We start from the raw sequence: 14,643 nt of genomic DNA, 5'->3' as shown, positions 1-14,643 counted from the left end.
TTCTCTGTAGCTATCCCATTGAAATAACCTTCATGGAAGGAAAGAAAGCCCCATCCTTGGCCACTGCTCCTTCCCTTGGAGTGTCCGTTGTCAAAACAATTCATCAGGGCTAACATACCGCCTTCGCTTCACTTCCTTTCAAACACACAAACCCAATTATCTCATCTTTGTTTGGAACTTCCACCTCTTCTAACTTTCCTCTGACAAGGATCTCTACCTTTCATTCAGAGGTATTTACCTTTCTCCTCTTACCTTCATCACCGCTTCCCACACTCACCAACAACCACCAACCCTCACCGACTTCTCACCAACTCACCTCATCCTTCACGCAATCTCACATCTTCTCAATCAATGTAGGCGATTTGTCTCGTACCTCGTTTCGTTCATTAACTTTGGTAGCCACGATCATCACAATGTCTTCTCACACGCCCTACACCATCCCTTACTCGGGTGTAGCCGGCCAGGCCCCTGTTGCCCCTGCCGCCCACCCCCCTGCCCCTCAGGACAAAGAGGGAGGTCAGGGAGGAAATCACCAGCAGCCTGTTGTCGCTGGCGAGCCTGAAGTCGCCGATGACAGTCACAGCAAGGGCAAGTCGGTGGCCACCGGTGCGGATGATGGTCCTCACGATCCTGTCCCTGCCCGCTTCGCTACCGCGGTAGCTGCTGCTGCCGGCAATGGCATCACCACCGCCACCCCCCAGGGTGACATCCAGGGTTCTTCTTCCTCCAACGTGGAGGAGCAGAGTGCCGATGGTGGCAGCAATGGCCAGAATAGTGGCAAGAAAAACGTAAGTGAGAGCTATCCCATTGAGTGCCTTGCCTGAATTTCAACCGAGCGAATCGTGATGATTCTCTGTCACACATTGGCGGGATGGCTGCAAGATCTGGCTGCAAAAGCTTCATGTTTTCAAGCAGCTGGAAATTCACCGGCAACTCCTTCTCTTTGATTTCTCCCCCGGCATTGGTTCTTTCCTTTGTATCCTGCCTACCCTTCTCACACCCCCCTCTTACCCATCCATATAAAGGTTGTGAATTTTCTCGTTCTTACATTTCTAACTTAACTAGAACAACACGCCCTTTGGCGTGGATGGAGCTGATGACTCTGATGAGTCTGATGACTCTGGTGGCCGCCTCCTTTCGTCGCCCACCATGGCGACCATGAGCGCCCAGCGCCGCTCCAACCGCACGAACCCTCTCCTCGTGCGCGAGCTCCAGGCCGCCAAGATTGAGATTGACCGCCTTCGTCATGCTCTCACATACTCACAGGCCGCTTACCAGGAGAACAATCGCCTGCGTTTCATCATTGCGCAGTATCAGCACACTTGCCACGACCTTCGAGTGCAGATCCAGAGTCTCGACTCTGAGCTTGCCGACGCCAACGAGAGCAACACCCAGCTCACCGACCTTGTCGTTCGTCTTGACGACAAGATCCGCAACATCGACGGCGACATCTTTGTCACCCTTCCCCAGGAGGTCCAGGACATGTCCCAGGAAATCCGCGAGGAGTGGAAGTACCAGGAATGGTGCAAGGCTTTCCTGGAGGAGCCTTACGAGGTCCAGCCCGGTATGGGCATGAGTGATAATGGTAATGGCTACGAGAGCGAGGGCGAGTCTCAGGAAGCCGGCTCCAATGGAAGCTACACTGACGGCAGCGACACTGGTGCCATCAACTCGGATGCCATCAACTCGGATGCCAGCAACTCCGATGCCAGCCACTCTGATGCCAGCAACACTATTGCCAGCCACTCTGATGGCAGTGACTCTGATGGCAGTGACTCCGATGGAGACAACCAGGACTTCCAGGATGGCTTCTTCCAGCAGGATATCTTGCTATCCGATATCTTGGGTGGCCTTAACATTCTCAGCCCCTATGACGACGCTATTGAGCACTAAATATTGGTTGTCAACTGACAAAACAGCTCCCGGGGCTTGACAGCTTGGGGTTCAAACTTCCTGCCACTGAATGGTAAGCCATCTGCACCACCTGTCCATCGAGCCATTTTCATTAACTTCAATCACAGTGCACAGGCGGGAACAACCCGAGAGACCTCTACTCAATGGCGACTGGAACCTTGTGTGCTTCTTTCTTCTCTTGCTTGTCGGAATTACTATACTGGTCGAGAAGTTTCTTTGTGCTTTAACTTTGCGGCAATCACACTTGTTTGCGTCTTTGCGCCACTGCTCGCCTCCATGTCGCAGCCAGCTTCGGGGCCTACAACAAGAGCTCCTTCGGGATTTGGGACGTCTAGGTCCCGGCAAACCTTGCGCCATTCAACAACCCGCTGCTCTTTGGCCATGACAGCTCGGCAGCAACAGGCGAGCATGCTCAATGATGTCTCTTTCCTTTGTTCGGCTCTTCATCAATCAACATGTTTTGTTCAACGGATCACGAATACGGCTTTTCGACCCGACTGAGACTGCGCCCTAATACGTACACTTGCGCGTTGGAGTCTTCATCATCACAGTTTCCCCTCGCTTTAATAGACAGCCTAGTTTGTCAGGGTTCGGCAGGGAATGGTTTGGAACGCACCGGAACGGAAAATGGAACAACACGGCTTGGTTGACAATGATTCATTTGGGACATGGCAGGGGGATTGGAGAGTCTTCGCAGTGACTGGATGATACACAAGCTGGATTCATAGCAGGCAGATGGCAGGCAGAAATCAAGTACCCTATCCCACATAATAGACAGGTGAATCCTTTAGGTGAATGTGTGCTATGGCACTAGGTAGTCCAGACGGAGCTGTAACGGGTGTCAGTGAATCTGTGAGATGCTTGGGCTCATAAAAGCACACATCTCTAGGTCGACGTATTCTGCAACAATCTGGAGGAAGTCATCGTAACACTTTACAGCCGCATCTTCAACGAAGAAGATTAGACAGCATGGCTGGCAATACAGGCGAGAGGGTAGATAGCGAGAGTCTTTCTTGGTCACGGCTACGGACAGTCCGAAGGGCACGCAACTCCGAGCACAATGTTCCTTGCGGAGATGGCTGTCTCGTGTACCCCAAAGGGCAGCTCGACCACACTCCAAGCGGAACCCTGGGAAAGATGACCCGGTGCCTGGGGCTAGATATGAAGAGCCGGCCAGTGAAGGATGGTACATGGCTCGAGAAGGAGGGGAAGAAGAGGCACAAGGGCGGGAGACACAAGGCGTGCCCGCGGCCGAACCGGTTTCGTACCGCGGGAGTAGTAGATGCGGAAGGTGCTGGGATTACGGTGGAAAGGGGTGATGAGGCAGCCGAGCCTGGCGAACGCGAGGAAAACGAGGGCGGCGGGGGATTCCGTGACGGAGGCAGGGTTTACCCAGCTGCAGCCGGCGGTGATCCGAGGCCTGCTGATGAGGTTCCCACAGCACGGCGGCGTCGAAATGACACGGGGCATCGTGATGACGACGACGCAAGATTGGCAGTTGAGGCGGTGCCCGTAAATGAGCAGCCCAGAGAGAGGGAGGCAGTCATTCCTCAAGTTCGGAACTGGAACAGAGGACTCCAGCCGCCGCTTCGAGAGGGCGAGGTCGATCCGTACCGCGAATGGAGAGGGATGACGGACAGGATTGTGGCTGCCAGGCAGTGGGGATTTAGATAGACCAAATGAATGCTGCTGATTTGCAAGAGGTCACGGAGTCATGACGAAGACGGCGATGCCGACGAGAGGATGCATTACGAATGTTCACGGCAATTTCGCTGCGTTCTATAGCATGCGCGGCGATACGTCGATCTAGATCATGTCACCTAAATACGAACTGGGAAGGAATCTCTGAGATAATCGTATGGGATGGGTAGCGAAAACTATCGTGATTCAAGCCAGACCTCGTAGCGCTGTCATTCAAAAGTCGAATAAATTACGTGTGGCCTCCTCACCAATATGAGCGGCAACATGAAACGCAGCAGAATGCGCAGGCAGCAGCAAATATGTTTCCCATACCCTTCGGCCAAAGGCATATCACCACTGCTCTTTCCGAAGAGATCTACACGACTGGGCAGTCCCTCGGCGCCTTAAGCTGAAGTCTATCAGCACCCGCGTATCGCGCCAAATTCCTGGATGCTACAAGCACTGCGCAGATAATGAGTGTAAATGCGCACGATGAGCTCATGGGTGCCTAAGACGGAGGTCGGTGCCGGCGGTCCCTCCCCACCTCCCTGCGACGCCCATCCAGCGACACCGCGGAAGCGAGGTCCTGCAATGTGCACCACCTATCTAAACGAACTTGCGTGAAGTAGGAGAAATATACTTTTCTTCTCGTCTCTCTCCGAGGCCAACAATTTCTTTATCCTCTTTATCAACTGCACCTAAGCGTGGGTGATTGAATACTTGATGACATTGATGACTGAAGCAAAGTAAGGATTGGCCATGTACTCGAATCTTCATCTCCTAGATCTCGGTTACATCTACTTGAAGGAGTCAGTACAGTCCATGATAGAAACTTGAGGCTAGGATTCATCAGTGCTGGATCTTCCCGAAAGGAAAATGGACAGGGTTCGGCATCGGCATCTGATGTGGGGTGCCCAGCGGCACCGGGACGGGGCACGACAACGGAGGGCCCTGGCCAGACGCAACTGCAAACTCGCAACCCCCAAACCCAACCACATGCCAATCTTTGATCGCGGGCAACATCTCTCAATCTAGAACCAGAGCACGCAAGGATTTCGTGCTGAAGCGGAACCAGCAGAGGTCTAGGCAACAGCGGCGGCCCGAGCCTCAAGCTCGTAAGGCGGCCAGACTCAGCCCCGACTAGAACGCGCGCGCCGCAAAACTGGGCCCGCCCAAAAGACCCCCCTCCTCCCGCTCCCGTATTTCTCACACACCGACCGCAACCGCTCAGCCTTCACCTCACCTCTATACAACCAACACACATCTCACTTACTCCAAACTTCGTAAAACTCATATTTCAATTCTTACAATTTTCATCTTCTCTCAAAACGAATCAAGAAACAGCCATGGCCGCCAGCCAAAACGACAACCCGCAGAAGCCGCCGCCGCCGCCGCCGGCCTTCAACCTGACCTACCCCCCCTCCCTGGAGCCCTACAACGTCCCCGCGCGCACCTGGCTGGAGACAAACTCCAAGTCCTGGGACGGCCTCGCCACGGGCGCCCTCGTCTTCGACGCGCGCAACCGCATCCTGCTCCTGCAGCGCGCCGCGCACGACAGCATGCCGAACCTGTGGGAGACGCCCGGCGGCGCGGTCGACGACGACGACGCCAGCCTCCTCGTCGCCTGCGCGCGGGAGCTGTGGGAGGAGGCCGGGCTGGAGGCCGCGGAGGTCGTGCGGCCCGTCAACGAGGGGCCCGGCCGCGACCCCTGGAGCGTCTTCACGAACCGGACCGGGACGAGGCTGTTCGCGCGGCTCGCGTTCGAGGTCCGCGTCGGGGGCACCGGGGGCGGGGAGCCCGAGGTCAGGACCGACCCCGAGGAGCACCAGGACCACGTCTGGGCCTCCGAGGAGGAGGTTAGGGCGCAGCTGGTCGGGGAGAAGAAGATCCCCATCACCAACGGCCAGATGGCGAGGTTGATCCTGGAGGGGTTCCGGAGGAGGAGGGAGGAAGGGGTGGAGCCGGACAGGGAGGTGGTTGAGGGATGAGAGATGAGAGCGGAGGCGACAGCGAGGGCGAGGGCGACTTAACGGATATGTTCGAAGGCGTCTGGTGGGCCCTCGAACGCAGGGCGCCGAGTCTCGGGGGGCTCTCCGGAAATCAAGGCCGGCATGCCGGACGCAAAGCCCGGGATATCGGCCGGCCATCAATGAAACGATGACCCGGCCCTTTGAGTAGCTCAGCTCAGAACCAGTCCTGCTGATCTCCCCTGGCGAGAGGGGAAAGGTGGCTGGGAGGCCTGCGGGTGGCTTCTTCATCCCGCGCCGAGAGAAAATTTGTCCGACTGGCATTATAACAGCCATGGCGTTTTGCAATTCGATTAAAGGACAGGGGTTCGGCGAGACACGGATAGAGGCAGGAGGATCTAGATGAGGGTTTGTCTTCGATCTGAAACTAGAAACACAACAAGAGATACAGATATACGTCTAACCGACGCAGTATTCCAACCTGTCGTTACTCTATCCGGCCTCTTCTCTATGTCACGATGCTCACGAACATTCCAATTATTTGCCGCATCAGTCGATGTAGCTATTGCCTGACCTTTGAAGCAGCCAAGTCTGCTGACGGGCCTCCCCATCTTAACAGCGGCTTGGCGCTTCTGAGTAGGAACTTCCAGATCAGATTTGCGGCCACGTCAGATGTCCGAGGACCTCCACAGTCACACTGCGGCAGCAATACGCATCACGACGAGAAGTACATGCTTAGCACCGAGACATGGCTGGTCAGTTTTGGACACAAGAGCGTCTTGAGGTGATCTGAAGTTACGACTTCCACCAACACATAACATGGACTACTGTTGTTGATGCCCAGTCATGCCATGATGCGCGACAAAGACAAGTTCATCGGCACCACCTAGAGTCACGTGTTTACAGTTGAAGATGTTCAGGAACCGGGCCACGACTTATGCGGCCGAGGTGAATATGGATCATTGCGGAGGGAGCAGGCGACTGGTTCTACGTCCGACTTTCCATGACTGATGCGATGATGGCTCATCTCTTGGAAAGAACATGATGCGGTAGGAGAAAGCCACGATGCCTCTTCAAATGTGCAGCATTGCTTCTCGATGGTGTTTCGCGGCCGTCAAGCGTCGGGAAACCGCTGGCGCCAATGCGGAGCCGAGACAAGTACATGCAAGCGTTGGGCCGGGAGAGCGCTACTGCGGCTCTGTTGGCCATATCCATCCGAGCAAAAGGATTTGCATCGGTGATTCAGGCACCGAGTGCATGCATCTGCACGCCCCTGACAATTCAAATTCATTTGAAGAGGCCCGACAGACTTGGCAGATGCCCGGGTTGCCTCAGGGGGTGACACGAGCTTGACTTGACGGGTTTGCCGAAGAGTCAAAGCGAAAGTGTCGAGGCAGCTTGGGCGCTTGGGCGGCCCAAGGCATCGTATCCGGGTGTAAGCAATCACAACTTCTAAACAAGGCGGCCCACCCAAGGCCATGAGGAAAATGACTGTTCTTTTTGGCGCAGCATGTATTGAGCGCGATGCGGTAGGAGCGGCCTGCGCCAAACGGGCCTCCCGATATGATTGCGAGGGACAGGCGGCAATGCCGGCTATATCGGAGGCCCGGAGCCACGGGTCTAGGCCTCAAGAAGATAGAGAATGAACGAAATAAAGCCACTCTTACTCTCAGCGCTTTACACGGCCCGGGCGGCGGCCGTGGCGGATTTGAATCGTCATTTGCGGCTCTGGTGTTGGGCAGACGGCGTAGTGCACGCAGTAGCCGCTCGCATGACGGCGCTATTCCAATGACCGGTAATGCCCGACACCTGCCATCCCACGTAAGTAGCCAGGGCTGCCCAAACCGATGTCCACTGCATACCTTGGTAGGGCTTCTAGCGCCGTAGTTGGCGCGGAGTTATTGTCGGGGATCTTCAGGGAGATCTGTTGGTGGCTGACAGAGACGATTCGGTCGCCACAGATCCGAGAGAAACGGGCGACGGATAGCACGAATGAGGCGGGTGCGGTTCTCGACCTTGCCGTTTTGGGGAGGCCGAGGAGAAAACAGCCGGGCGGTGAACGTCAACCGAAGGCAGAACGGCAGAGAAGGCGACGGGGTGGATTGAGCCCGCCCTGTGGATGTGGTGGGATGGCTGGCGAGGTTGTTCATTGGGCTTCATTGAGGCTGGCATGCCGGGGGAAAACCGTGATCGGCGTCAACCCCGGCGGAGGGAATCAGAATCTTCATGAGGGGCCAAAGATGGGGTACCTGTCTGTCATCCTTGGACAGGTAAGTCGTGATACGACGTACATGGGCTTGGAGGGGACGTGGGCCTCACGACTGTTTCTGTGGTCTCGGCCAAGCCCTAGTCATGAATATGAGGTTGCAAACCCGTGTCATTCCAATAGCGTCGAAATACCTGACGAGAGTGACTGAGTGTTCGCCTCATTTTGGACAAGACTGCTGTTCTAGGGTAGTGAGCCTATGATGGGTCGTCGTTGGGAATAATGCGGTGAGCTAGTCTGAGGCCGTCTTAGTCACCCATGGCAATAGCAAGAGTACCTAATAGCAGCAGCAGCGTCGATGACAATGAATAGCGGTAGCGGGCGGCTGGGTTTGTTTGTTGTCCATGGGGCTGCTGCAGTGGGTTTGGATTGAACTTGACTGCATTCGGCGGTGATGATAATGCGTCGCTTTTTGTTGGGGCCGACATGACTTGGAGGGACAGCGTGCGATGACGGTGTCAAGCCCGGGGTGAGTGATGTGAAGGCGGCAGCGTAGCATTGGGGAATTGAGGCGGGAAGGGTCCGCGGAGTCCAATGCAGCAGCAAGCAATAATTACGGAGTGCGTAGATGCCGTATAGCAGCAGAGCATGCACGAGTCCCCCCCCTGGCTGGGCAGGATGGTGAATAAACAGGATTGGGGGCACGATGGGAGTTGTAGGCTGCGCGAAACAGCTCCTCCCACGCAGCCTTGCTCCTCCTGCCTTTACCTCCTGCCTCGGCCTCTATGCCCTGTCTCCTGCCTCTCTTCCTCCTGCCTCCTGTCCCCTTTGGGTGCTTGGAAGCACTTTCCTGCTCGGCACCTAGCGCAGGGTGCAGGCGCAAATGCGGTGCAGTGGCAGAGACAGAGGCAGGTGCGGAGGGGCACGTACATGGGTGCATAGCATGGCACACAATTGCTCTGTAGGAAGTACGTACCACCACTATGAGGTACGAGTCCACGACTCACGAGACTCCACTTGAAGCTCCTGATGACATCAGCGGCGTCGATCCACGATCATGGTAGCTGCAGAAAAAGGGCTGGAGGGGTTTCCCCACACCTTGCCCAGTCGAATTTTCATTCCCCAAAGTGCCTCTTTCGCTTTTCGTGCATGTTTGCCCTTGCCCATTCAGATTTGCCCTGGACCCTGGGTGGGCGCCGGCCATTGACAGCCGGCCAAAGTAAACACCAAAACCACGCGAACACGGCACCCGGTCGATGGAACAGCCGGCCCAGCCGACGATCCTGGAGTGAAAGTAGAAAAGAGAAAAAAATTAAAAAAAAATAAGAAAAATAATTGTGGAAAAATTGTGGCCAGAGATAACAAACGAACTCGAACCATGCGACGGCTTCCAGTCTCTTCCAAGGCATCGCTTGGATCTACATCTGGCTCTGCACCGGTTTACACGCGACGGTCAGACCGCCTGCTCGAACTCTACTCGACGCTTCCGAGATGCAGTGACGCACTTGCAATGACTTTGCCCGCCTGGCATTTCTTGGGGTTCCTCCTCCACCCCAGGTAATTGCAGGATAAGCTCAGCCGGCACAGCTCAGTTCACCCGCATGCCTTGACTTCCAGCCAACAGTTGCATGCTGCATGACTGCGCTACTGTTTCCTCTCGACTCTCACTCCACGCTAAAGCCTTGTTTCGATCATGAAATCCGACGGACGACGACGCCCACGCCCTGCCCTACTGGCCCTGGCACCTGTCTTCAACTCCCCAGCTTTTCATCATGTGCGCTCGCCTCGGTTGACTCGCAATCTGATGCAGTGATGCGTTTGCTCAGGTCAAAGCCAACACCCCCTTTCCCTAACCAACTACTTACGCGTCGACTGCCAACCAGCCTGCGCGGGCGAGGAAGGAAGGCACGGCTGGCTGTTTTGGACGTTGAAGCATGCAGCAAAGGTCGAGACTCTGGGCAGTGGCCATTGCCATCCACTTCCGCCCACCATCACCGCCATCTGCCATTTAAGGTGCTGTGACTGGCGCCGGCCCGCCCTGGGCGCCGTCACGTTTACTGCCCCTCCTTCCATCTCCGCGGGTTCTCCACAGCCAGGTGCGAATCTGTCGTTTGTCTCTGGACCTTGTTCGACTTCAATTGCAGAAAAAAAAAACCCCAAAAAACCACAACAGCACTTGCACGCCGCCGGCCGGGGCAGCGTTCATCGCCCGCCCTGCTATTTTCCCCGCCCAGAACCCGCCGGCTGTTTTATTTTATCTTTTTATCTTTTGGTTTGCTGCCGGTCTAGGATTCACCTTGTCGAGAGGAGCCCGATAGAGCCATCTCCCGCCCCCCTACTTTCCTTTATCGCTCTACTCCAGCTAGCCGAGTGCTCTTCGGAGGCGCATCTTCCCAAAGCGTATGTAGTATAGATATTCTGTAGAGCCGGTCACGGATCCGAGTTGGCCTTTCCGTGCTGCGTGGGGCCCCCTGTTGGGGACCCCCGGCTGCGAGTTTCAATGCAACGGCTTCTAGTGTAGGTTGGCTTAACCAGGGGTGGATTTTGTGGTTTGGAACACCACAAGTTGAGATGGCAGAGATTGCGTCTTAATGCGAGCGAGGGAGGGAACAGGAGACGACCATCTGGCCACTGATGCAAACAAGCGTGCGAGTGAAACATGGCCGTTTGGCGCCGCACGGCTGGGAGCTGGCGCGCACAAGCGAACGACTTGGTTCCAGAGTCGCACATGCGGTGCCTCGACCGACCTGGCTGAGCACGCTGCCTGTGTCTCAATTCTTTTTTGTCCGCTTCTCTGAATCTTTCGTCGCTCCCACGCGCTACAAGCTGTCAAAGTGTCAAAGGGTCTGACCATCTTTCTCTACGACGAGACCCTCATGATTCCGGCAAGATGACTCGGGCATGGTGGCTTGCAAGAAAGACGAGTTTGTACGCAGTATCGAGGAGTGTGGCTCATGATCACTCCGGCAGCCAATGAGAGCGACGTGTTGTCCTCACAGGGCAGTCCAGGGCATGCAGGATGCAGGGCACACAAGGGTGCAGTCTTGGAGGTCTTGGGAGGCCTTTGGGGGTACGGGGGGAACCTTGGCGACAGGTTCAGAGGCTCCCTCGATGAGCTTCCGATGAGTTCTCGATGCTTATGTCTGGCGGGTTCCCGTAGCCATCGCTTGGGTGGCGTGTGCTGGCAGTGCCACTTTGCCGCGGGTTTATGTGGCTCTCCTCGACGAGGATATGTGGCTCAGGCCGAGGCTGGGGAGGGTGGTTGGAGGAGCAGTCTCCGAATGGCTGTAAGCAGCTTCCAGGACGACCACGGCGTCTTGTTGCGGCGATTGGTGATGCAAGCCTAGCGAAGCCGACCACTAACCAACAGTCATCGGCATCTCACCTCCGATGCTTTTGTTTCCTTTTTTTTTTGCACTTGGCGGACAAAATGGTCGGCATGGATGCCGAAGCTCGGCAAGCCGGGGAGTCTGCTCATCACCTAACTGGTTCAGTACCAGATCGTGTTGATCTATCGGCGGCGGCACAACAGAGTTGAGGCTACACCAGCCACTAGGACCGAAAGGACGCGGGAGGCAAAAGCACATGCCGCACTATTTCGTTAGCAGACATGGGCGGATGCGGCACAAACGGCAGAGGGCTTGTGCCAAAGAGGGCTGTCAAGTCGGAGAGTCTTCCGTTGCATTTTCTTTCTCATTTTCCAGAAGGAACCGGCATTATCGGCCGGTGGGGTGTGCGAAAATGCGAAGATGAGTTGACGTCCCTGGCAACGCGTCCCAGCAGCGTACACGCGGGAAACAGGAACACCCTCTTGTCATCTCGTCGGGCATCATTCTCATGGCAGTTGCCCCTCACTAGGTACCGTATCATCATCGCATGTTTCGGCAGCAGATGACAGAGGGCGCATCATTGCCCGATATTGCCTGCGGTTGCGCCCTTGAATCGCGGGCTTGCCGCATAGGTTCGCATGGGGGTTGCCTGCGTAGTGTCCGGGTAGAACAAGCTTGTTGTTGCTGGCTCGTCATGTTCAGGGAGAGCCCCAGAGAGTGAACCATAGAGCCAAGGAGGGTTGGGAGTACGGGAGGACGAGAGTTGATATTCCTGAGTACTGGATACATCGCTGTTCATGCCTTTACATCCCTAGCGGGCAGATGGTCAAAAGTAGCGGTACCATAGTACTGGAATTGGGAGGTGGCAGATAACTTGGCATGATGCTCGCTCCCTCTTTACACTACCGGTACCTCCCCCCCTCCTCCTTGCCTCCTCCTCCTTCCCCGGGCACCAGCCACACTGCCACGAATACTCTCCACGTCGTATGGCGCTAGGCCGTTCTCGATCGGATTTGGCACGGAAGTCCCCAGTTCCTGCTTACTCACACGGTCGAAGAGAGCGACAGCGCACAGGGGCAGACAGGTGCCATTGGGAGGGCAGCCAGTGAATGCGTACTTTGACACGGCCAGCGCACGTTGATTCGCACAGCCAAGAAGCCGTACAGACGCCAGATGACTGGAATTCGCCCAGTCCAGCCCAGCCCTGAGCAGCCCACCACCCACCACCCACAGTCAGTTAGTCAGTCGGTCCCTAGTGCCCTCTTGGAAGTGGATAGTTGCGCCAGTGCACAGCATGCAGACAGACGCTTGACATCCAGAGGGGAATGGCCAACAACCCATGAAAATCAAATAAAAAAATGGGAAAAAAACAAAATGGGAAAAGAAAAAGCGGGAAGCAAGGGTGCTACCAAGGCCAACAGTACACTACATCATAGGTCGATCATCGATTTCACGCAAGCTCCGGGCAGGGACGCCCTTGGTACGCCCGTCAGCGGCCTGTTTCCAGCAACAGTCAGTCTGGTCCAGTCCAGCACGGGGCAGGGCAGGGCAGAACAGAGCAGAGCAGAGCTGTCCCGCAAGCTGGCTGGCTGACTGGCTGGCTGTGAAGCAGCGAAGCAGTTCTCTTTTTGGCTGCCGAAACGCATTCACAACGATGGCACGGCGACGCATGGGGGAGGTACGGGATACTTGGCCTGGCCTGGCGTGACCCGACTCGACCTCGAACAGCAAAGGTGGTGGACGACGGCGACGTGCCCAGGCTGGAGTGGCCCTTGGGATTGGACTGGCTGGCCGTTCGACTACGTAAGGTATCTCGGCCGCCAACTTCCATGCTTGCCGTCTCTTCCAGAGTCGAGACTCGCGTCCACGCTACCCGACCTCACCTTCGCGCCGTCCCCCGTCCATCCATCTACCTATTATCCCCGTGTGCCTCCTACATCTACTAACCAACTGCAAACACAACGCAGTCATCGGATATCCCAATTCCAATTCCAATTCCAAACCAGACCAGGCTAGACCAGAGGTCCTTCTGTGTTCCGTCTTATCCTTCCTTCGTCCACTCCTCTCGTCTCCCCCGTATTCCGGCTGCAAAAGCAAACGCAAAAAGCAAAAAAGATTACCTTGCATGGTGCGTACGCTATTTTACTTACTACTGCCATCGACTAATCCCGCACACCCGTCAACGTCGTGCTCCATCTCATCCCGCCTCGTCCGCCATCGCATGGCATTTCCTGTTGTTACCTTGCCTACCTAGTGCTGGCCCCCTGCCCTGCCTTTTTCCTTGCCTTGCCTTTTCCTACCTTAATCAACTTGTTCCTCCTCTTTCCCCTCCTTCCAAACGTCCGTCCCATCTCAGCTCAACCCATACATACCCCCGTCGCCTCATTTTTTTCTTTCTTTCCTCCTTGCGAGAACGACAACCATCCGCCCTTACTTTTTATTTTCCCTTACCCGCCCAAAACAACCTCGCAAACCACACCCTCCACCCCCCTCCCCCCCGGTCCCTCTCCCCCAAGGACACACAGGGCGCACACCGCACACCGCACACCGCAGACCACTCACCGCGACCGCGTCGCAGAACGTCTCCCCGCCCCGACATCATCCTTGCACGTTGCTCGAGTCCGCTGTGTCGCAACCAATCCCACTATTTGCCTGCGCGACAAGGCCAATTCCCGCTTTCCATTCGACAACCAAGATTCTCGAGGTCGGGATACCGTCGCTATCGTCGCAACCACTTGCCTTGCCGTACCTTGCCGTGTCTTGCCTCTTGCTCTCCCCCTCTTACTCACTTCTGTATGTGCGCCCTCTGCTCCGCTGTTTCTCCTTCTCATTCGCCTTGGACTCGCCCTCGTCTCTCTCTCGTCTCCCCTTCCCTTCACCTCTCCCCGCCTAAACATGGTCAATTACCGGGTCGTCGAGTCTACCGCCTCGCCTCGCTTGCCTATCCCTTCTCTCCCCCCTCTCCACCCCTCATCGCTGTTGAGCATCTTCCCTGTCGTTGTCAACACCGCTCCCGTCGATTCGACTCGAGTCGGCTCTGGCTCTGGGCCCATCCCATCCCCCCCACCAATCTACTCTACCACCTTTCTCTCCCTCCCCTCACCTCCTCCAGCGAAGGGCCTCAGCAGGTCGTGCGTGTGGCGTTGCGCGCGGGGCTCCCCATCCTCACCTTACTGAGGCAGTCAGAAGGCAAAACGTGAGACATACACTCAACACGGACGGAGCCTGACTGGCCCGGACTCTCGTACGGCATCTTGCCGGACTGGCCTGCATTGGACTGACTGACTGACTGCACTCTCCATTGCCCGTTCCCACCTTGCACTCTCTATTCCACACTTCCGCCCCCCCTCATACATACACACATACATGCACACATGCACACCTGCACACACACACACGCCTCATCCCGCACCCGCACCCGCACCCTCACGCCATACTGATCTTCCTGTTGTACCTAGCAACTAGACTTTTCTTCTGCGCCAAACAACCCTCACAGTTCTTGCTTTTCCATCAGGAGGTCCGAGGGTGGAATGTGATTAAGCCCCCC

General features: G+C 56.1%; 3 protein-coding genes across 3 annotated transcripts; 2 read left to right on the top strand and 1 right to left on the bottom strand.

Moving 5' to 3' along the window:
• Positions 1-413: 413 nt before the first annotated feature.
• EsH8_IV_000125 (uncharacterized protein) lies at positions 414-1,893 on the top strand (the record flags this gene model as incomplete). Its single annotated transcript, XM_083265015.1, has 2 exons — positions 414-788; positions 1,066-1,893. The coding sequence occupies 2 exons, from the start codon at positions 414-416 to the stop codon at positions 1,891-1,893; spliced, it is 1,203 nt and encodes a 400-aa protein (XP_083123910.1).
• A 1,176-nt stretch (positions 1,894-3,069) lies between these two features.
• Positions 3,070-3,384, bottom strand: EsH8_IV_000124 (uncharacterized protein; the record flags this gene model as incomplete). The annotated part of the gene is made up of 1 exon (XM_083265014.1): positions 3,070-3,384. One exon carries the CDS (start codon positions 3,382-3,384, stop codon positions 3,070-3,072), a length of 315 nt encoding a protein of 104 aa, XP_083123909.1.
• Positions 3,385-4,940: 1,556 nt separating this feature from the next.
• On the top strand, positions 4,941-5,582 carry EsH8_IV_000123 (NUDIX hydrolase domain-like protein; the record flags this gene model as incomplete). The annotated part of the gene is made up of 1 exon (XM_083265013.1): positions 4,941-5,582. The coding sequence occupies one exon, from the start codon at positions 4,941-4,943 to the stop codon at positions 5,580-5,582; it is 642 nt and encodes a 213-aa protein (XP_083123908.1).
• Between the last annotated feature and the right edge of the window lie 9,061 nt (positions 5,583-14,643).

Source organism: Colletotrichum jinshuiense, chromosome 4, assembly GCF_051148585.1.
Source record: "Colletotrichum jinshuiense chromosome 4, complete sequence".
NCBI classification, from domain to species: domain Eukaryota; kingdom Fungi; phylum Ascomycota; class Sordariomycetes; order Glomerellales; family Glomerellaceae; genus Colletotrichum; species Colletotrichum jinshuiense.
This window is presented reverse-complemented; position numbering and strand designations above follow the sequence as displayed.